The 21,560-nt window shown below is 49.0% G+C and overlaps 1 protein-coding gene across 1 annotated transcript in view; it reads right to left on the reverse strand.

The window, feature by feature from the left end:
• Nucleotides 1-10,578, reverse strand: part of LOC310696956 (phospholipid phosphatase 3-like) — a 40,688-nt gene extending 30,110 nt beyond the window's left edge. The window contains exon 1 of the mRNA XM_083483188.1: nucleotides 9,355-10,578. Coding sequence (XP_083339314.1) covers nucleotides 9,355-9,553 — 199 coding nt within the window. The 5' untranslated portion in view covers nucleotides 9,554-10,578. The remainder of the gene's footprint in view (nucleotides 1-9,354) is intronic.
• Nucleotides 10,579-21,560: the final 10,982 nt, after the last annotated feature.

Raw genomic sequence — 21,560 nt, forward strand, 5'->3', positions numbered from 1 at the left:
CGCAACCTGGGACAAGGTCCGACAGCCTTTTATCTTTGTCGGTGTAACGGCCGGTCTTGATCCCCCGGCGACTCACCTCCCTGTTTCGCCCGAAGGCGAGCACTCCTCCTGCGAGTACTCAGGTCTCTCCTTCTCTCAGACCTTAGTCTCTGCAGCTTGGGAGATGTCGGTGGGTTACTAGACCCAGGGACCGGCTCAGCCTCCCCTGACCAAACCGGTAGTGGAGCAGCTGTAAGTGATGGCCCAGCTGAAGGCAACGAGGTAATCCCCGCATCTGGAGCCAGGGCAGGCTCAGGCCCCTGACTCGGTTCAGATGATACCTGAGGCAAAGGATCTGGTGCAGACTGAGACTCCTTTGGTTCCGAGTCTGAGCCCGAGTCCCAGGCCATCACACCGCTGCTGAAATCTGGGTTTGCAGTTTTGGTTGGAAGCTCCTGTCAGCAGGACTGTGCATGGTCACAGCTTACTTCAAGTGGCCTTGCAGGGCTCCTTCCTCAGATGGGAAGGGCTTGTGTATCACCGTATTTTTCACTCTATGACGCACTTTCCCCCTCCTAAAAATTCAGGGAAAATGTGTGTGCGTCTTATGGAGCAAATGCAGGCAGAAGGCTCTGCTCAGTGCTCCCTTTAAAGAGCCGCATGGAGTGTGTGTGCGGCTCTTGGGGGCTTTTCCCTGAGGAGGGAGAAGGGCAGCCCTACCCCCTCCTCAGGGAAAAGCCCCCAAGAGCCACACACACACTCCGCAAGCTCTTTAAAGGGAGCGCGGCTCTTGCGGGAGCCTTCATCCCACTGCCCAGGAGAGGCTTCGCGCAGCTATCCCATAAGCCAAGACAGCAAGAGGGATCACTGCGCCGCGATCCTGCTTGCTGTCCTGGCTTATGGGATAGCCGCGCGAAGCCTCTTCCGGGCAGGGGAAGCCTTCATCCTGGCTTAGCCTGCCCGGAAGAGGCTTCGCGTGGCTATCCCAGAAGCCAGAACAGCAAGAGGCTATCCCAGAAGCCAGATCCCTCTTGCTGTTCTGGCTTCTGGGATTCAGAATATTTTTTTCCCTTGTTTACCTCCTCCAAAGACTAGGTGCGTCTTATGGTCTGGTGCATCTTATAGAGCGAAAAATACGGTACTTCCCTTGGTTCAAAACATAGCGAGTGCATTCTGCTAAGTCCTGCCCTGATGGCACGGCTGCATAGAGGCAGCAGCTCACAGGACTGGCACCCAAGGATCAGTGTCAAGGGACAACTCCTCCCCCTCTAATAGGATAGTTTTGCTCCTGGCATTTCTAGCCCTTCAGAGGCTCGCAGTGCCAAGGGCTGGGCACTGTGAAATTCCGTCATGTTGCACATAAGCGGAGAATTAGGTGATGGGGCAAAAAATGGGAGCCCTAAGTAACTCCTCTTCATATTCTCCCCACCCGGCACTTAAAAGTTCAGAGGAATTTCAGACACCAAGTGAGTTTCCATTGGGCTTTCCAGGGGTCTGAGAACGCCTCTTGTGTGTCCCTTTTGCCTACTAGATGATTACGAACCATGCAAAATTTGCCAACTTATTATTTATTACATTTGTCAGTTGCTTTTTCTTGCCCAAGGCAACTCAAAGTGACTTGCAACCAAAGAAACAAAACCAAAACCACATCGATACATTAAAACCAAGGGAAAAAAATATACAGTGGAACCTTGGTTCTCGAACGGCTCCGTTGACGAACACTTTGGAAGCTGAACGCCGAAAACCCGGAAATAATTGCTTTGGTTTTCGAACGATTTTTGGAAGCTGAACGTGCTACGCAGCTTCCGTTTTGAGCTTACCTATCGAATTGAGGCTTCCTCTTTCAGTTTTTGAATGTTTTGGAAGTCAAACGGCCTTCCGGAACAGATTACGTTTGAAAACCGAGCCACATTTTGCTTAATTTGTATATTCCCAGGTTACAGAATCCAGACATTTCTGGTGCGGAACTTTGACTTTTTTTTTTTAAAGCACTGAATACATATTGCCTTAGCAATAGCTAAGTGAGGGAGAAAGGATCTAGGGGTTTCTATGCAAACAGAGCACAGCCAATCTACTCAGCTTCTTTCGCAGGGATATGGCCACATTTAAACGTTAACAACAGTGTTAGAAACTGGGATAGAAAAGCTAGGAGCCAAATGGCTCCTGGGACCTGAGTTGTGGGTGCCAAAACAGAATATCTACCGTATTTTTCGCTCTATAACACGCACCAGACCATAACACGCACATAGTTTTTAGAGGAGGAAAACAAGAAAAAAAATATTCTAAACGAAATAGTGAATATATGATTTTTGTGGTTCATGCTGTGGCCACAGACATGTGATCTGACAGTGAGTTTGGAGTAGCCCAATGCAAAAATCCTGAGGATCCATGTGGATCCATGCTTTGTAACCACGGAGGAGGGAAGGAAGGGGAACCATGGATCCTCTGCTCATGACTGCAGCAGATCCCCACCACCACCCGCAGGCATTCGCTCCATAACACGCACAGACATTTCCCCTTACTTTCTAGGAAGAAAAAAGTGAGTGTTATGGTGCAAAAAATACAGTAGTCACCATTTGGAGAGGGGGGTATCAGCAACACATTTTATTTATTATTTTGATAAGCATGAACTAATACATAATTCACATAAGTGACACATTGTGAATATCACTTTTTTAACATAAATGGTTAATACATGTTTAATTTGGTGTTTACAATAAAAATATTGGTACCATACTTCAGTTTTCAAAACACTCTACCCTTTATTGTTAAACTCCTTAACATATTGCTTATCCTTAGAATGTACTTTGAGGCTTCAAAGCACATTCATTTCAGTAATCCTTGAGTGTCAGCCAGGCACAAAAAATGGCACCCAGACTTTTTGAGGTGCATGCAAATGGAGAATCTTTAGGCGCAAAATGCGCCTGCTAATTTCAAACCCTGGTTAACAACACTTGTACTATTATTATGGCACTGGAATGAGGTGAACCCTCTGCCCTTAAACATCTACAGCCAGCAATTAAGGATCTTACTTCGTCCGCCATGAACTAATAGGATGCCCTTAGGCAATCTACTTTCTCAGCCTCAGTTGCTGTATCTGCAAACTGGGTATAACACAGTTGATCTAACTTACAGGTTTGTTAAAAGATTTTTTTTAAAAAATCTAGTTGACGTTAAGCCATTTGAACACCTTAAAGAACTATATACCATATTTTTCGCACCAGACCACAAGACGCACTTAGTTTTTGGAGGAGGAAAACAAGAAAAAAAATATTCTGAATCTCAGAAGCCAGAACAGCAAGAGGGATCGCTGCACAGGGAAAGCAGCAATCCCTCCTCTGTTCTGGCTTCTGGGATAGCTGCGCAGCCTGCATTCGCTCCATAAGACGCACACACATTTCCCCTCACTTTTTAGGAGGGAAAAAGTGAGTCTTATAGAGCAAAAAAATACGGTAAATGCTTGCCTTTATAGACAGAAGCCCACTGAGACACAAGGCTTCCTTGAACTTTATGGAAACAGATAACCTTACCATGGCAGCGATGGTACAAGCAGTTCCTCTCCTTTCTTCTCTTCTCCCCCTTTCCCTCTGCTACAGCTACAGCTTATAATGCAACAGACTAACTGATTTTTCAGGTGTTTTTACCTCAAAATAATGTGTTTTTAAACACAAAAACAAACAACAAAAAACAACAAACCATCAAATGTATTATATGATCATGATCTTCTCTTAGGCCTCTGGTTGGCCACTGTGGAAAACAGGATGCTGGGCTGGAGAGGATATCCTTTTGAGATATCCAGTAAAGGGACATTTTTCCACATGTGGTGGGACTGTAAAATCGTAAAGAAATACTGGGAAATGATATATAATGAAAAGAAGATGTTTAAAATAAACTTTGTTAAAAAAAAACCAGAAGCTTTCCTATTAGGTCAGGGGTCTGCAACCTTTAAGACAAAAAGAGCCACTTGGACCCGTTTCCGAAGAAAAAACAACAACTGGGAGCCGCAAAACCATTGTGACATTTAAAACAAATATATCTCCGGAGCCACAATCTGACAGTGGGCGGGAAGGTGATGTCGGGACGGTGCGTGACTAACGCAGGCACCGCCCCCATGCGACGTCACAGCCAGTACAGCGCCCGCCACAGTGGGGAGTGTTGGGGCGCACAATGCACCTCCTCCCCTCGCTAGTATCTGCCCCGGAGCCGCAGCAAAGATGTAAAAGAGCCACATGTGGCTCCGGAGCCGTGGGTTGCCGACCCCTGTATTAGGTATTATAGGAGTGGATCTACCAAAATCACAAAAGAATTTATTTATGTATCCAACTACAGCTGCACGGACATTATTAGCACAACGCTGGAAAGAAGAAGGAGTCCCAGCTAAAGAAGATTGGCAAGTTAATTAAATGGAATATGCTGAAATGGCAGAACTGACAATGAAACTAAGAGGAAGAGATGACAATGAATTTAAGGAAGAGTGGAAGGTGTTTGTTGCATATATACAGAAGCATTGTGCACAGTTAATACATTAGCAGGGTTTTTTAATTACTTGTAATTTTGTTATGAATGGATAATAAGTAATTTAAATAAGGTTTCAAACTGAACAATGGACATGCAGTATATTGATAAATTATGGAACCAAGGAAGGGACTAAAGGGAAGTCAATTTGTTTTGTTTTGCTTTGTTTTTGTACAGTCATACCTTGGGTTGAAGTAGCTTCAGGATAAGTATTTTCGGGTTGTGCGCTGCGGTGACTCGGAAGTAATGGAGCGCGCTACTTCCAGGTTTCGCCACTAGCACACGCGCAGATGGTCAAAATGATGTCACGCGCACATGCAGAAGCGGTAAATCGCGACCCGCGCAGACGCAGATAGCGTTCGCTTCTGGATGCGAACAGGGCTCCAGAATGGATCCCGTTCGCATCCAGAGGTACCACTGTACAGTGGTGCCCCGCAAGACGAATGCCTCGCAAGACGGAAAACTCGCTAGACGAACGAGTTTTCCGTTTTGGAGGTGCTTCGCAAAACGAATTTCCTATAGGCTTGCTTCGCAAGACGACAATGCCTTGTGAGTTCCTGCGGGGTTTTTTTCCTCCCCCCCTTTTTCTAAGCCGCTAAGCCGCTTATCAGCTGATCCGATCAGCAGATAAGCCGCTAAAAGCCGCTAATAGTGCTAATCCGTCAATGGGTTTGCTTCGCAAGACGAAAAAACTGCTAGATGAAGAGAATCACAGAACGGATTCTTTTCGTCTTGCAAGGCACCACTGTATTGTTCTTGTTTTTTGTTAAATCAATAAATTGTTATATAAAAAAAGGAGAGATATCCAGTAAATATTTCAGGTAACTCACGTTTCCCTCTTTTGGGGCCCATGGGCTCATTTGCAAACTGCAGAAACTGTTATGGGCACCACACCAAACACCTCGCACCCAACCTATTGCATTAGCCCCTGAAAGGCCTAATTTCATCAGAGGAAAGGGAAAGGCAACCTATGGACAATGCGGAAGGCCTCTGCAGACACCCACAGAGTGGCATATTGGTGACATCCGGGCCAGAATAACCAGGGAAGCATGAAAGAAGACAGACGTTGGTTCTTCCACGACACACTGCATCAGCTTTGTTTGTTCTACAGCAGAAGACTCTTGCCCTTGCTGTAGAAGAGGTGGGGAATGAATGGGGCCACCCTGTCCCCTGTCCTACTAGCGGCTAGAGCAGGGGTAGGCAACCTACGGCCCGGGGGCCGGATCCGGCCCAATCACCTTCTAAATCCGGCCTGCAGACAGTCGGGGAATCAGCGTGTTTTTACATGAGTAGACTGTGTCCTTTTATTTAAAATGTGGGGTCTGCCTGGTGTTTTTACATGAGCATAATGTGTGCTTTAATTTAAAATGCATCTCTGGGTTATTTGTGGGGCATAGGAATTTGTTCATTCCTCCCCCCCCAAAATATAGTCTGCCCCCCCAAGGTCTGAGGGACAGTGGACCAGCCCCCTGCTGACAAAGTTTGCTGACCCCTGGGCTAGAGCATGGGTAGGCAACCTAAGGCCCGGGGGCCGGATCTGGCCCAATCGCCTTCTAAATCCGGCCCGCAGACTGCCCAGGAATTAGTGTGTTTTTACATGAGTAGACTGTGTCCTTTTATTTGAAATGCACCTCTGGGTTATTTGTGGGGCATAGGAATTCATTCTTTTCCCCCCTTCAAAATATAGTCCGGCCCCCCACAAGGTCTGAGAGACAGTGGACCAGCCCCCTGCTGAAAAAGTTTGCTGACCCCTGCGCTAGAGCTATGGTTTCCTACCCCAGTGGCTTCCACTTCCCATCAGTCTCAATTCTCAAATGCTTCCCTCCTGACACCTCCTCCCTCCTCTACTTCCAAGCTACTTCCAGTTGGGAACCTGGCCAGAAAACGATGTAAAGAGACGGGAGCAAGAGTTCTCTGGCTGAGCAGGGATTTGAACTTGCGTTTCCCGCTTCTGAGCCCAGCCCCTTGATCAAGGTGCCTTCTCAAGTTTCCCCTCAACTCCCTTATGTATTCATCAACACCATCCAGCAGGTAATTAAGGGGTTGTATAAACCCCAAATCTGGTATTGGGGGATAGAATTGAGTTCCCTGGGAGAATCAGTTTTAATTAAACTGCAACCAAGTAAGTTTCTAGCCCTGAGGTTTTGGAGCAATGATTAGGGAACAAATGGGCTGTGCCTGGGGGAATGGCAGAAGGCAGAAGAGTTGCTGGATTAGGTTTCTAGGGGTTGAGTTTTGAACCCCCAAAGCTACTTGCCTTTCTCCATACTTAGCTGAATCGGAAACCAACATTTGCATTAAACCACACAGAGCAAGCTAAAAGTAAGATAGGGTGACTGGGTGCACTAGGGCAATGACTCCAGCATGACATTTCATTAAACTCTGACCATAGGTTTATTACCTGCCCGCAGACTGCCTCGCCAGAGTGGTGCATGCTCTAGTTATCTCCTGCTTGGACTACTGCAATGTTCTCTACATGGGGCTACCTTTGAAGGTGACCCAGAAACTACAATTAATCCAGAACGCAGCAGCTAGACTGGTGACTGGGAGCGGCCGCCAAGACCATATAACACCGGTCCTGAAAGACCTACATTGGCTCCCAGTACGTTTCCGAGCACAATTCAAAGTGTTGGTGCTGACCTTTAAAGCCCTAAATGGCCTCGGCCCACTATACCTGAAGGAGCCTCTCCACCCCCGTCGTTCAGCCCGGACACTGAAATCCAGCGCCGAGGGCCTTCTGGTGGTTCCCTCACTGCAAGAAGTGAAGTTACAGGGAACCAGAGGGCCTTCTCGGTAGTGGCACCTGCCCTGTAGAATGCCCTCCCATCAAGGAAATAAATAACTATCTGACTTTTAGAAGACATCTGAAGGCAGCCCTGTTTAGGGAAACTTCTAATGTTTGATGTTTTATTGTGTTTTAAATATTCTGTTGAGAGCCGCCTTGAGTAGCTGGGGAGGACCATCCAGATAGATGGGGTATAAGTAATACATTTATTATTATTATTATTATTATTATTATTATTATTATTATTACTGATTACACCAGGGCTTAATAGAGCAACTGTGCCCCATGGGCCAGGCATCTGAAAATCCAACATCTAAGGGAGAAACTAGATGTTATAACAACCCTGTGATTCCTTACAAAAGCACAGATTTCAGGGGTAATTAACCCTTCTCCACTCACCAGTTCTCCCCCATGACCCATGACCAGAAATATGCCTGACTGGGGAAAGAAGGGGAGGGGCGGTTTGGGAAAACCAGTGGGTTTGAGGAAGCAGGAAGCCCTGCCCTTCCACCCACCAGATCTCCTCTGAAGATGACCCCTCCTCTGTATTATCATTAACCAGGAAAGCTGTATGGGCTCCTTCTCATGCGTAGTTCTGCCCTGAAGGCAGCCTCCTCACCTTGACTCAAAGCAAGGTCACCTCTGATCACAAACCAGGTGCCTTGGGTTCTTCCATGTGCACATCTTTGCAATGTGTTGCTAAAAGTCGTCCAGGGAGGAACAGGGCCAAAAGTCAGGAATAAAAGCTGAAGAGCTTCCAATGCAAAGGTGTGTATGTGTGTGTGTGTGTGCGTGCGTGCGCGCGCGCCAGCCAGCCAGGATGTTTTAATCATAGCAGTTCCCCATCAGGAATCATGCAATGGCATCTGGAATTAAAGAGCCAGACAAGAAATGCCACTGCTACAATTCCTTAAATCCTCCACATGGCTTCCAGGTATCCAGTATGGTCCCTGAGTGGCTGGAGGAAGCACAGCCAGATGGGTGGGGTATAATAATATATTATTATTATTATTATTATTATTATTATTATTATTATTATTACTCCTTAGCTGGGATCTCAACAGCAGCCTCTGGCTCAACAACTCAAAGCACTGGTCAAAAGGGTAAAGAAAGAACTATGCTGCTGTTAGTGTCTTAAACTTGATTCTCAGTGGAAAAGAGATTAAGGTATTCCTGTACTGGCTGGGCTGAATATATGGAGGCTTAATGTCCCTTGCGGGTGGCGCTGTGGGTTAAACCACAGAGCCTAGGGCTTGCCGATCAGAAGGTCAGTGGTTCGAATCCCCGCAACGGGGTGAGCTCCCGTTGCTCGGTCCCTGCTCCTGCCAACCTAGCAGTTAGAAAGCACGTCAAAGTGCAAGTAGATAAATAGGTACCACTCCAGTGGGAAGGTAAACGGTGTTTCCATGCGCTGCTCTGGTTCGCCAGAAGCGGCTCAGTCATGCTGGCCGCATGACCTGGAAGCTGTACGCCGGCTCCCTCGGCCTTTAAAGCGAGATGAGTGCTGCAACCCCAGAGTCGTCCACGACTGGACCTAACGGTCAGGGGTCCCTTTACCTTTAATGTCCCTTGCAGTGATTGCCAAGGATCAAAGCAAAGTGCTCCAATAATACAATAATATTTGAGCAGAGTGTTGGGCTGCACATGTTCCGATTTAGATAGACCCTTCCAGCTTGCAGAATTGGCATCAGTCAGACTCTTAATATCAGGGTTGTAGGTTAGATCCCCATGTTGGGCAAAAGATTCCTGCATTGGAGGGGGTTGGACTAAATGATCCTCAGGGTGCCTTCTAGCTCCATGATTCTGTGAAACGCTGGAGAAATGAGCACTGGCTGCCTGGTGATCTTAATATTGCTCCAGGCTGCATTACCAGATGTGCAAATAACCAGAAGGTGAAATGAGCGACAGGCCATAAGACGCCAACACAAACAAAAAAATTAAGCAATTGCAAATCACTAATTAGGGGGATTAAGAGAAACCTTTGCCTGGATTCATCTCGAGAAAGCTAATTGGCAAATTCCCACTTTCCTGGTTACCTGGCCAGTAAAGTCCCAGCCCCTCCGCGCCCCACTCACCCACGAGCAGGCACACGACATCCACAGCCACCAAGGTCTTCCTCAGCGCAGCCCTGGGAGCAGCGAAGTCCCCAGCTCGGGATCTGGGCCTCCGCACCGTCACCTGGACGTCGCCCTGGTGGCGAGGCCAAGCCAGAGGCTCCGCGCTGAGCGGCTGCCGGGACAGGGCGTGGAGGAGCGCGTCGGGATCTTTTTGCATGATCTTTGCAGAGCAACCTGCCGCTGCGGGATCGGGCGGGATCCAGCTCGTTAGTCCATGCGGTTCAAACCCACTCCGGAGCCTCGGGTCCCTGGGGGAGGAGAGCAGAGCCGCGCTGGGGTTCAGTCACCGGGGAGGAAGACGCCAAGTCTTCTAGTCCCTGGTGAGAGCGGCTGGAGAGGGCAGAAAACAGGACCTGGAGCGCCAGGGTGGGGCAGGGGCTCCCGTCGGCTCCTGGAAGTCCTCTGCAATCCGGATCTTCTCAGGGATCGAAGGAGGGGGGGAGGGGCGGGCCGCCTGGCAAGGAGCGCAAACAAACAAACAAACAAAGTTTCCTCGCCTCGGCATCAGCGCTGGAACAAAGAGCAGCTCCGGTGGCGCTCAGGGCGCACGAGAGCGCACGAGAGCGCAGCAGCCTCGGGCCGGGGCCACTTGGAAAGGACCCCTGGCGCCTCTCCCCACGAGGCGGGGCCAAGGAGCGGGGCCAAAGTCCGGCACGACGGGGCGGACGGGCGGCGGAGGGAGAGCCAACCCCGCGCTCGCCGGCCCCGGAGGCGCTGGGCGAAGCTTTCCTCCGGGTCCCCCCGCCCCCGAAATGCTCGGGCAACTCGATGGGGCGGAGCGAGAGCGTCCCGTCGAGGGGCGGAGCGTGTTCGGGGGCGGTGGCTGCAGCGGCAGCAGCTGCCTCGGGGCAGAGACTCGCCTGGGCGTCGCTCCTCCAGGCCCGGAGCCAGAAGCGAAGTGGGTCTCGCCCACCGCCCTCTTCCAGCCTGGCCTGGTCCGGCCAGCCCCGCTCTGGTCGCTCCTCCCGGCGCAGCCCCGCTCCGTCCAGGGAAAAGGAAGCCGGATGGGATCCAAGCCGCATCGACTTGGAAGCGAGCTCCTCGGGTTCAATCGGAGCTGCTCCCGACGAAAGCCAGCCGAGTCGTTGGCTCTCAGTTGTGCTGCCACGTCCGAGGCCGGAGGGAGAAGGCTCTGCGTAAAAGCCAGGGGGAATCCCAGCCATTTCTCGCTGCCTTGGGAAAACTGTGTTGGTAGGGTAGAAGGGGGAAGCTGCAACTGGGGAAGTTCTCCCCCCCGCCCCGCCCCCCAGGACAAAAGTGCTGTCCTAGTCTGGGCCTCCGCACAGTCCACGCTGTGGACCGTGAGGTGTAGCGTGCTAAACTTCATCAGTGGGTCCCAAAGCGGGTTACAAGTTAAAATTCAGTATTAAGAACATAGAATCATAGAGTTGGAAGAGACCACAAGGGCCACCGAGTCCAACCCCCTGCCAAGCAGGAAACACCATCAGAGCACTCCTGACATATGGTTGTCAAGCCTCTGCTTAAAGACCTCCAAAAGAGGAGACTCCACCACACTCCTTGGCAGCAAATTCCACTGTCGAACAGCTCTTACTGTCAGGAGGTTCTTCCTAATGTTCAGGTGGAATCTTCTTTCTTGTAGTTTGGCTCCATTGCTCCGTGTCCGCTTCTCTGGAGCAGCAGAAAACAACCTTTCTCCCTCCTCTATGTGACATCCTTTTATATATTTGAACATGGCTATCATATCACCCCTTAACCTCCTCTTCTCCAGGCTAAACATGCCCAGCTCCCTTAGCCGTTCCTCATAAAGCATCGTTTCCAGGCCTTTGACCATTTTGGTTGCCCTCCTCTGGACACGTTCCAGTTTGTCAGTGTCCTTCTTGAACTGTGGTGCCCAGAACTGGACACAGTACTCCAGGTGAGGTCTGACCAGAGCAGAATACAGTGGCACTATTACTTCCCTTGATCTAGATGCTATACTCCTATTGATGCAGCCCAGAATTGCATTGGCTTTTTTAGCTGCCGCGTCACACTGTTGGCTCATGTCAAGTTTGTGGTCAACCAAGACTCCTAGATCCTTTTCACATGTACTGCTCTCAAGCCAGGTGTCACCCATCTTGTATTTGTGCCTCTCATTTTTTTTGCCCAAGTGCAATACTTTACATTTCTCCCTGTTAAAATTCATCTTGTTTGTTTTGGCCCAGTTCTCTAATCTGTCAAGGTCGTTTTGAAGTGTGATCCTGTCCTCTGGGGTGTTAGCCACCCCTCCCAGTTTGGTGTCATCTGCAAATTTGATCAGGATGCCCTTGAGTCCATCATCCAAGTCGTTGATAAAGATGTTGAATAAGACCGGGCCCAAGACAGAACCCTGTGGCACCCCACTAGTCACTCTTCTCCAGGATGAAGAGGAACCATTGATGAGCACCCTTTGGGTTCGGTCAGCCGGTTACAAATCCACTGAATGGTAGCATAGTCAAGACCGCATTTTACCAGCTTCTTTACAAGAATATCATGGGGTACCTTGTCAAATGCCTTGCTGAAATCAAGGTAGGCTACATCCACTGCGTTCCCTTCATCTACCAGGCTTGTAATTCTGTCAAAAAACGAGATCAGGTTAGTCTGACATGACTTATTTTTCAGAAATCCATGCTGACTATTGGTGATCACAGCATTCCTTTCTAGGTGCTCACAGACTGTTTGCTTAATGATCTGCTCCAGAATCTTCCCTGAAACAAATTGCAGTCGCGGAAATTTTTTTGAGGTGTGTGTGTGTCCTGAGAGCACATGTCCCAGGTATCAAAGGCTGGGGGAAAGAGGCGAGAATTCTGGACTTTTTGACGCTGGTGCATATTTCTGTTGCCATGGGTGTTAGAAAAAGGCACTAGTTTTTAAAAGCACCCAATTTAAGCGACAGCTGTAACGAAAGAATAAAGAATGCACTCTTTGGATTTAGAAGGGGGTCCCGGAGCTTTCCCACATGTGACATGTTTGAAGTCAGTTGGCGTTAACCTGTGACCCCAATTTGATGTGTCAATTGCTTGATTGGGGGGGGGGGTGGCACAAAACGGGTTTGTGGCACAAAATTAGCACCAAACTTTGGCATCAATTGGGTGGGGTCCGGAATTTCGGGGTCACACATTAATGAAGCTACATCAGCTGAATTCCAGCTTGAGAAAGGTGAATGTTTTTTACCCAAAATGGCCAAATCCAGAGGCTGGTAGTAAGACCAAATGATGTCGGGCAAAATGATGGCAGTTCCTCACCAGTATGATGATAGAGGATACCCATTGCACTAAAGCAGCAATCCTTTTCCTTCCCCCGTTTTCTTCATTCTGGCGGCTTAATTTTGTCTGTATGTGTTGTTGCTGTTTAACAAGAGGGTAGAAATCCTTGCCAATCTACCGCAAGCCGCACTGAGTTCTGGAAGTAATTCCAAGCTACCTTCTGCCTATCCCTAGAGACCCAGTGTGGTGTAGTGGTTAAGAGTGATAGACTCGTAATCTGGGGAACCGGGTTTGTGTCTCTGCTCCTCCACATGCAGCTGCTGGGTGACCTTGGGCCGGTCACACTTCTTTGAAGTCTCTCAGCCCCACTCACCTCACAGAGTGTTTGTTGTGGCGGAAGAAGGGAAAGGAGATTGTTAGCTGTTTTGAGACTCCTTCGGGTAGTGATAAAGCGGGATATCAAATCCAAACTCTTCTTCTTCTTCTTCTTCCCTGTTCTAGAGCAGGTTGCATCCTGTGTAAGGATCTGATTCCCAGTTTGGGGTGCTTGTTGATCCAGTCCTGTCGTTACAGGACCAAGTGGCCTTTGTAGATCAGATCACCTTTTATCACCTTAGGCTTATACTGTATACCAGGGGTCAGCAAACTTTTTCCACTGTCCCTCAGACCTTGTGGGGGCCGGACTATATTTTTTTTTGGGGGGGGGGATGAACGAATTCCTATGCCCCACAAATAACCCAGAGATGCATTTTAAATAAAAGCACACATTCTACTCATGTAAAAACACGCTGATTCCCGGAACGTCCGCGGGCCGGATTTAGAAGGCGATTGGGCTGGATCTGGCCCCCGGGCCTTAGTTTGTCTACCCATGCTGTATACCATTGATTGAGTTTGCTTATATGTCACTTTCCCAAACTGGCTCACAGCAAACTTTCCAAAAATGCAAATATATGAAATACAGAGCACATCAGTAAATTATATATACCGTATTTTTCGCCCCATAAGACGCACCGGCCCATAAGACGCACCTAGATTTTTGGGGGGGAAATAAAGGAAAAAAAATTATTTCCCCCCCAGGTGCGCTGCGCTACACCAGGAGCTTGGGGCGTGCGGAGCTCAGCGCGCCCCAAGCCTCTGCGTGCCGGCAAGGTCTCCGCTAGCGTGGGAGAGCCGGGCGCCTCTCCCAGGGCTAGCGGACCCCTGCGCTAATCCAGAAGCTTGGGGCAAGCTGAGGTCAGCGCGCCCCAAGCTTCTGCGTGCCGGCAAGCAGTCCGCTAGCCCTGGGAGAGCCGCGGGGCTCTCCCAGGGCTAGCGGATCGCTGCGCTATACCAGGAGCTTGGGGCGTGCTGAGCTCAGCGCGCCCCAAGTTTCTAGGTGCGCGCAAGCAGTCCGCTGCCGCCCCAAGCCTCGCGCACCCGGCAGGAGGTCCCACCGGGTGCGCGAGGCTTGGGGCCGCAGCGGACTGCTTGCGCGCACCTAGAAGCTAGCAGTCCGCTGCCGCCCCAAGCCTCGCGCACCCGGCAGGAGGTCCCACCGGGTGCGCGAGGCTTGGGGCCGCAGCGGACTGCTTGCGCGCACCTAGAAGCTAGCAGTCCGCTGCCGCCCCAAGCCTCGCGCACCCGGCAGGAGGTCCCACCGGGTGCGCGAGGCTTGGGGCCGCAGCGGACTGCTTGCGCGCACCTAGAAGCTAGCAGTCCGCTGCCGCCCCAAGCCTCGCGCACCCGGCAGGAGGTCCCACCGGGTGCGCGAGGCTTGGGGCGGCAGCGGACTGCTTGCGCGCACCTAGAAGCTAGCAGTCCGCTGCCGCCCCAAGCCTCACGCACCCGGCAGGAGGTCCCACCGGGTGCGCGAAGCTTGGGGCGGCAGCGGACTGCTTGCGCGCACCTAGAAGCTTGGGGCGTGCTGAGCGCCCCAAGCTTCTAGGTGCGCGCAAGCAGTCCGCTGCCGCCCCAAGCCTCGCGCACCCGGTGGGACCTCCTGCCGGGTGCGCGAGGCTTGCAGACACTCGCCCGAAGCAGGGGGAGCCCTCCCGAGGGCTCCCCGTGCTTCGGGCGACAGGCTGCCGCCCCAAGCCTCGCACACCCGGTGGGACCTCCTGCCGGGTGCGCAAGGCTTGCAGACACTCGCCCGAAGCAGGGGGAGCCCTCCCGAGGGCTCCCCGTGCTTCGGGCGACAGGCTGCCGCCCCAAGCCTCGCGCACCCGGTGGGAGCTCCTTCCAGGCGCGCGAGGCTTGCAGGCATTCGCCCCATAAGACGCACCCCGATTTCCTCTTCATTTTTGGAGAGGAAAAAGTGCGTCTTATGGGGCGAAAAATACGGTATATAAAAGGCCAAAAACCAACAATTTCTAAATAGGGAAGCTTTTTAATGTGTAATGTTCTATTATGGTTTTGTATATGTTGGAAGCAATCCAGAGTGGCTGGAGCAAGCCAGTCAGGTGGGCAGGGTTCAAATAATAAAATTATATTATAAATAATATTATAATTATTTTTAAGAAAACTGGTCTAGGTTTATGTAAAGGTAAAGGTACCCCTGCCCGTACGGGCCAGTCGTGTCCGACTCTAGGGTTGTGCGCTCATCTCACTCTATAGGCCGGGAGCCAGCGCTGTCCGGAGACACTTCCGGGTCACGTGGCCAGCGTGACGAAGCTGCTCTGGCGAGCCTGCACCAGCGCAGCACGCGGAAACGCCGTTTACCTCCCCCCTAGAAAGCGGTACCTATTTATCTACTTGCACTTAGGGGTGCTTTCGAACTGCTAGGTGGGCAGGAGCTGGGACCGAAAGACGGGAGCTCACCCCGCCCAGGCATTCGAACCGCCGACCATACGATCGGCAAGTCCTAGGCACTGAGGTTTTACCCACAGCGCCACCCGCGTCCCTCTAGGTTTATGTACGTAAATGCAAAACAAAACACAACTTAACTGACAATAAAGTTTCTGGTACTGGTCTTCCTACATTCCAAGGAGCCTGACTTGAATGCAGTTCATTAAAATAAAAAACATTTTAATTGACTCTTTTTTAAACTTATTTTATTTTAACAAAGTAATAATCATAAATAAATAAGAATAAAAATGTACACCCCACCACTGAGAAAATTCCATTGTAACTATCCAACCTCCCAAAATTTCAACCCCTCTTGCAATGGTTTGACCCCTTTCTGTTTTAACAGTACAAATTCTACAAACACCTTCCACATCTCCTCAAAATCATTTCTCCTGCATATTCCTCATCTTACCTTAATGGCACATGTTAATTTATCATTAATAGCTATATCCCACACCTCTTTTTACCATTGAATGCAGTTCAGAGGGGAAGGGTCCTCTCATTAGGCTAGATGATGTACAGCTGGCTCCCATAGTCTTACTCCAGAGTAGAATGTGGGTGGAGCTGTGGTGTAAACCACTGAGCCTCTTGGGCTTGCCAATCAGAAGGTCAGCGGTTCAAATCCCTGCGACGGGGTGAGCTCCTGTTGCTCTGTCCCAGCTCCTGCCCACCTAGCAGCTTGAAAGCACGGCAGTGCAAGTAGATAAATAGGTACCACTGCAGTGGGAAGGTAAACGTACCAGAGAGATGGCCTTCTCAGTGATGGCACCACTGTAGAATAGCCTCCCTGCAGAGGCTTGCCTGGTCATTCCTGCACCAAGACTTCATAAAAACGGTCCCAGTTAGTAACATTTTACTTTTTACTGTTTCATGTGGCTGTACATTTTTTATTTACTTTGACCTTATTCTCTCTGCTGGAGTTTCTTTGCTGCAAGTTTTTATTTTAGGATACCGGGGTACCTTGGTTCTTGAACGATTTAGTTGTTGAACAAATCAGGTCCCAAACGCCAAAAACCCAGAAGTGAGTGTTCCGGTTTTCAAATGTTTTTCAGAAGCCGAATGTCTGACACAGCTTCTGCTTGTGTGCAGGAAGCTCCTTCAGCCAATTGGAAGCCACACCTTAGTTTTCAAACAGTTTCGGGAGTCGAACGGACTTCCAGAATGGATTAAGTTTGAGAACCAAAGTACCGCTGTATTGTTATTTTAATTGCATGTTAGCATTTTATGCATGTGAGCTGCATAGAAAAGTATAGTTTAACAACAAAAATGACAACACTTTTATATTACCTGGGAGGGTAATTGGAATTTGCTAATGATACTCAAATGCCTTTTGCTCTGTAGCATTCTGTTTCTTTAGAGATGGATCAGGGGAGGGAACAGGACTTCATGAGTAATGATTTTATGCTTGTTATCTCTACAACATGGGAGAATTCTGATCCACATGATTTACTTTAACGTGAACTTTCCAGGAGGAAGGTCTGATAGCTATTTGGCAGACCAGTGTTTCTGCATTGAGGAAGAAATCATGTCTCCATATTGCTTCCCTGGTAGGTAGAATTACCAATGAATTTGAAAACTGATTTGGGGTATTTCTGTAGGCATAGGATAATATGACTGAGATCGCCCAGATGGGCTCAGAAGGCTGACTCAGGACACTTAATTCACTTAATTCTATGGAATTCAAAATGTAATGCAAGGAAATACAATATACAGTATTTCCCTAATGAGGCCTCCCGCCGCTGGTGCCCTTCCACCATTTGGCTTCCGTTCTTAGACCGAGGTAGAGTTCGCAAACCAGGACACTACTTCCGGTTTTGTGGAGCTTGTAAACTGAATAGTTCATAAACAGGGCTGTTCTTAAACTGAGGCACTGCTGTATAAGAAATGAAAGAAGCAATAAAAAACCCACACAGCATTTAGCATGCATTACAATTGCAACAGGTGGGGAAATCATTAAGCGAGCCACCAAGACACTCAGTTTTCAGGTGGTCCATAGAATCATAGAATCAATTGTAGAGTCGGGACCCTTGGGTTAAATAACTAACAATTTGCGGCCCAAAATCTGCAGCCTGGTGCAGCTGTCTCATTCTGCCCTTTTGGGGGTGATGTTGAGTCAGGCTGAGGAAAGGACTGGAATTCTACATCCAGCTATCCACTCTCCTTCCTGCACAGAGAATCAAACAGGATGCAAAACAGTGCCAGCTTGTGGACAGAGAAGAAACTCTGCAAATTTTTGCATTTTGCAGGAATGTCAAAGGAATGTTTTGGCAGTATGTGCAACGAGGAAGAAATTGAAGCAGAATATTTTTATTTTGTAAAATGCGCCATTGTAATATGTTGCCCTATCCTCCTGCTTGTTGTTGTTGTTGTTTAGTCGTGTCCGACTCTTTGTGACCCCATGGACCAGAGCACGCCAGGCACTCCTGTCTTCCACTGCCTCCCGCAGTTTGGTCAAACTCATGCTGGTAGCTTCGAGAACACTGTCCAACCATCTCGTCCTCTGTCATCCCCTTCTCCTTGTGCCCTCCATCTTTCCCAACATCAGGGTCTTTTTCCAGGGAGTCTTCTCTTCTCATGAGGTGGCCAAAGTACTGGAGCCTCAGCTTCAGGATCTGTCCTTCCAGTGAGCACTCAGGGCTGATTTCCTTAAGAATGGATGCGTTTGATCTTCTTGCAGTCCATGGGACTCTCAAGAGTCTCCTCGAGCACCATAATTCAAAAGCATCAATTCTTTGGCGATCAGCCTTCTTTATGGTCCAGCTCTCACTTTCATACATCACTACTGGGAAAACCATAACTTTTACTATACGGACCTTTGTTGGAAGGTGATGTCTCTACTTTTTAAGATGCTGTCTAGGTTTGTCATTGCTTTTCTCCCAAGAAGCAGGCGTCTTTTAATTTCGTTGCTGCTGTCACCATCATGGAGCCTAAGAAAGTAAAATCTCTTACTGCCTCCATTTCTTCCCCTGCTATTTGCCAGGAGGTGATGGGACCAGTGGCCACGATCTTCGTTTTTTGATGTTGAGCTTCAAACCATATTTTGCGCTCTCCTCCTGCTGCACGCAACCAAAAACAGTGCTTGTAGGGTTTGTGGGCAAAACCCTACAATAACAGTCTGGTTTGTGCGGATGGTGTAGTAGTGGAACAATTCTTCCCAAGGGAGCCAAGTTGAGCTGGAACTTCCAAACCACAGGACAACTATTATACAGTAGCAGAAACAGATTGAAAATAAACACAAGGACACCCAGTGGTTTCCTGAATGAATGAGTTCCATTGCTGCCAAAGGAGAAAACTTTGGCTATTCAGATCAACAGCAGAGGTGCAACTCATTCTGGAAAAGTTCAGACTTGGAACTTAGACAGTTTGATGCCTGAGGCATGAAATATGAAAGATACACATTCTGCCTAATAATAATAATATTTCATTTATACCTCACCCATCCGGCTGGGTTGCCCAAGCCACTCTGAGCGGCTTCCAAGACATAAAAACATAATAAAACATCAAACATTAATAGTAACAATCTGATCCAATATAAAAGTCACAATAACTTTAAAATAAACAACTTATATCAAACTTACATCACTTTTACTACCTGGGCTGACTTTGATGCCGAAATCCAGCATCACCTGAGCTCTGCAAGTCCAGCTTTCTCCCAGTTGAAGTGCAGTGCTGTGTTTGAGGACCAGGACATTCGCAGGGAAACCAAAATGTTTGTTTACAAAGCTATTATACTACCAACCTTACTGTATGCTTGTGAAACATGGACCACTTATAAACACCATCTCCAACTCCTTGAAAGATTCCATCAACGGTGTCTCTGGAAATTTTTACACATCACTTGGGAAGACAGACGAACTGATACCAGTGTACTGGAAGAAGCAAAGATCACCAGTGTCGAAGCAATGGTTCTTCAACATCTACTTCGTTGACTGGTCATGTTGTTCGGGTGCCTAATTATTGTCTTCCAAAGCAACTACTCTATTCCGAACTTAAAAATGGAAAGCGGAATGTTGGTGGTCAACAAAAGAGGTTTAAAGACTCTCTCAAGGCAAATCTAAAGAAATGTAGTATAAACACCAGCAACTGGGAAACACTGGCCTGCGAGCACTCCAATTGGAGAACAGCCTTTACCAAAGGTGTCATGGGCTTTGAAGACACTCGAACTCAGGATGAAAGGGAGAAACGTGCTAAGAGGAAGGGATGCTTGGCAAACCCTCACTGTGATTAACTCCCTCCCGGAAACCTAGGTCCCCGCTGTGGAAGGACATGTGGATCCATAATTGGCCTCCACAGTCACTTATAGACTCACTGCTAAAACCCTGTTTTGGAAGACAATATTACTTGGCTACGATTGATTGCCAAAGAAGAAGATACCGTATTTTTCGCTCGATAACATGCACCTGACCATAACACGCACATAGTTTTTAGAGGAGGAAAACAAGAAAAAAAATCTGAATGAAACAGTGGATGTATCATTTTTGTGCTTCATGCTGTGGCCACAGACATGTGATTTGACGGTGAGTTTGGGGTAGCCCAATGCAAAAATCCTGAGAATCCATGCGGATCTGTGCTTTGTAACCACATTTTTGTACCATTGCAGCCCCAGCCCACAATGGGTGCGTGATTTTTTTGGTGCAGGCTGTAGCCATGGATATGCTATGTGATCTGATGGTGAATTTGGGGTGACCCAATGCAAAGATCCTGAGGATCCATGTGGATCCATGCTTTGTAACCACGTTTTAAGTGGGGAGGGAAGGAAAAACATAGAAGGGACAAGGAGCACCGAGAGGGGTGTGCGGAGAAGCAGCTGGCTAAGAATGCAGGAGAGGGGTTTTACCGGAGGGAGGAAAGGAAGGCAAAAGTTCCCCCAGCCACCTAGCGCTCTCTCTCTCTCTCTCTCTCTCTCTCTCTCCCCCCCCCCCACCTGCATGTTGCCTGCGAGTCCCTAGAGGCAGCAGCAGCAGCACCGGAGCAGGGAGAGGAATTACGGTAGAAGGAAGGACACTCTGCTTTCCCCACTGCTTGCCTGGAGGGGAGGGGTTTTCTCTGCTCTTTGTTCCGTTTGAGCAAACACAGTAACGAAACAAAAGAGGGTGGGCAGTAAGACCCTGAGGCAGAATGCAGGAAAGCAACAGCTTTCTCTCTCGGGAGGCTCCAACGCACGTGTGGCTGCCTGCAATCAGTTTACCACACCGAGAATGAGGATAAACTGGTAAAATAAGGGGGCTGGGTTAAAGCTAAAGGGAAAACCTCAAAGATCCCTCAAGAACAAGGCAGGGGTTCAGGGCTCCCAAAGCCAAGCTGCAGCCTTAGAAGGGAAAAATGGGGCTTCCGGAGGTGGTTTTTACTGCCCCGCTGCTTCCAATTTTTTAAAAGGCAAATTGCAGAAGATGCAGCAGTCAGTCACTCTCTCACTCCCTCCAAGCACCCACGCTAGCGAACAAACACACAGGCAACCACACACTCACAAAGCAGACACACTAGCAAACACATAGTCGTGCTGCAGAGTGGCCAAACCTCCTAGCAAGCACTTCCCTGGCTTCTGCTGACCGCAACGAAGACGACCCTCGAAGAAAATGTGTGATGCACTCGTGCCAGTCGGCTCCAGGGACCACACATTCGCTCAATAACACGCATAGACATTTCCCCTTACTTTTTAGGAGAAAAAATCTGTGTGTTATAGAGGGGAAAATACGGTACTTGAAAGGCTGTGGGCGGACTTCCGGGTTAGCGCCATCGGCAATGGCGGAGTTCCTCTGACTGGGAGGAACCCGCTCCGTGAAAATCGGGTCTTGCCGCCGCGGCGAAGACAAAGACCCTTCAAAAATCCCAGGCTGAGGAAGCCTGGGAACGTGGGATTCGGCTGACACCAGGAGCGCCTCCCCTACTCGCGGGGAAACCCTTTTTCGGGGATCCGAAGCGACGTGGGGTGAGTGGTGCGGTGTTTTGAATCGACTGCTACTTTTACGGAGCGAAGCTGCACAGCCGTTGCCGGAGAGCGCTGACTTTTTCCTGTGGACAATTGGACTCTAAACAAGTACCCATGAGTAAAACGGAAAATTAGATTAAGAAACATTTTAATTTGGCACTGAAGCGGGAAGGCTCTAAACAGGAAGTCCGCCTCCCGTTTTTGTAAATAGATTGAAGCAAAAATTTGCA

This window comes from Podarcis liolepis, assembly GCF_965112155.1.
Source record: "Podarcis liolepis genome assembly, chromosome: 17".
NCBI classification, from domain to species: domain Eukaryota; kingdom Metazoa; phylum Chordata; class Lepidosauria; order Squamata; family Lacertidae; genus Podarcis; species Podarcis liolepis.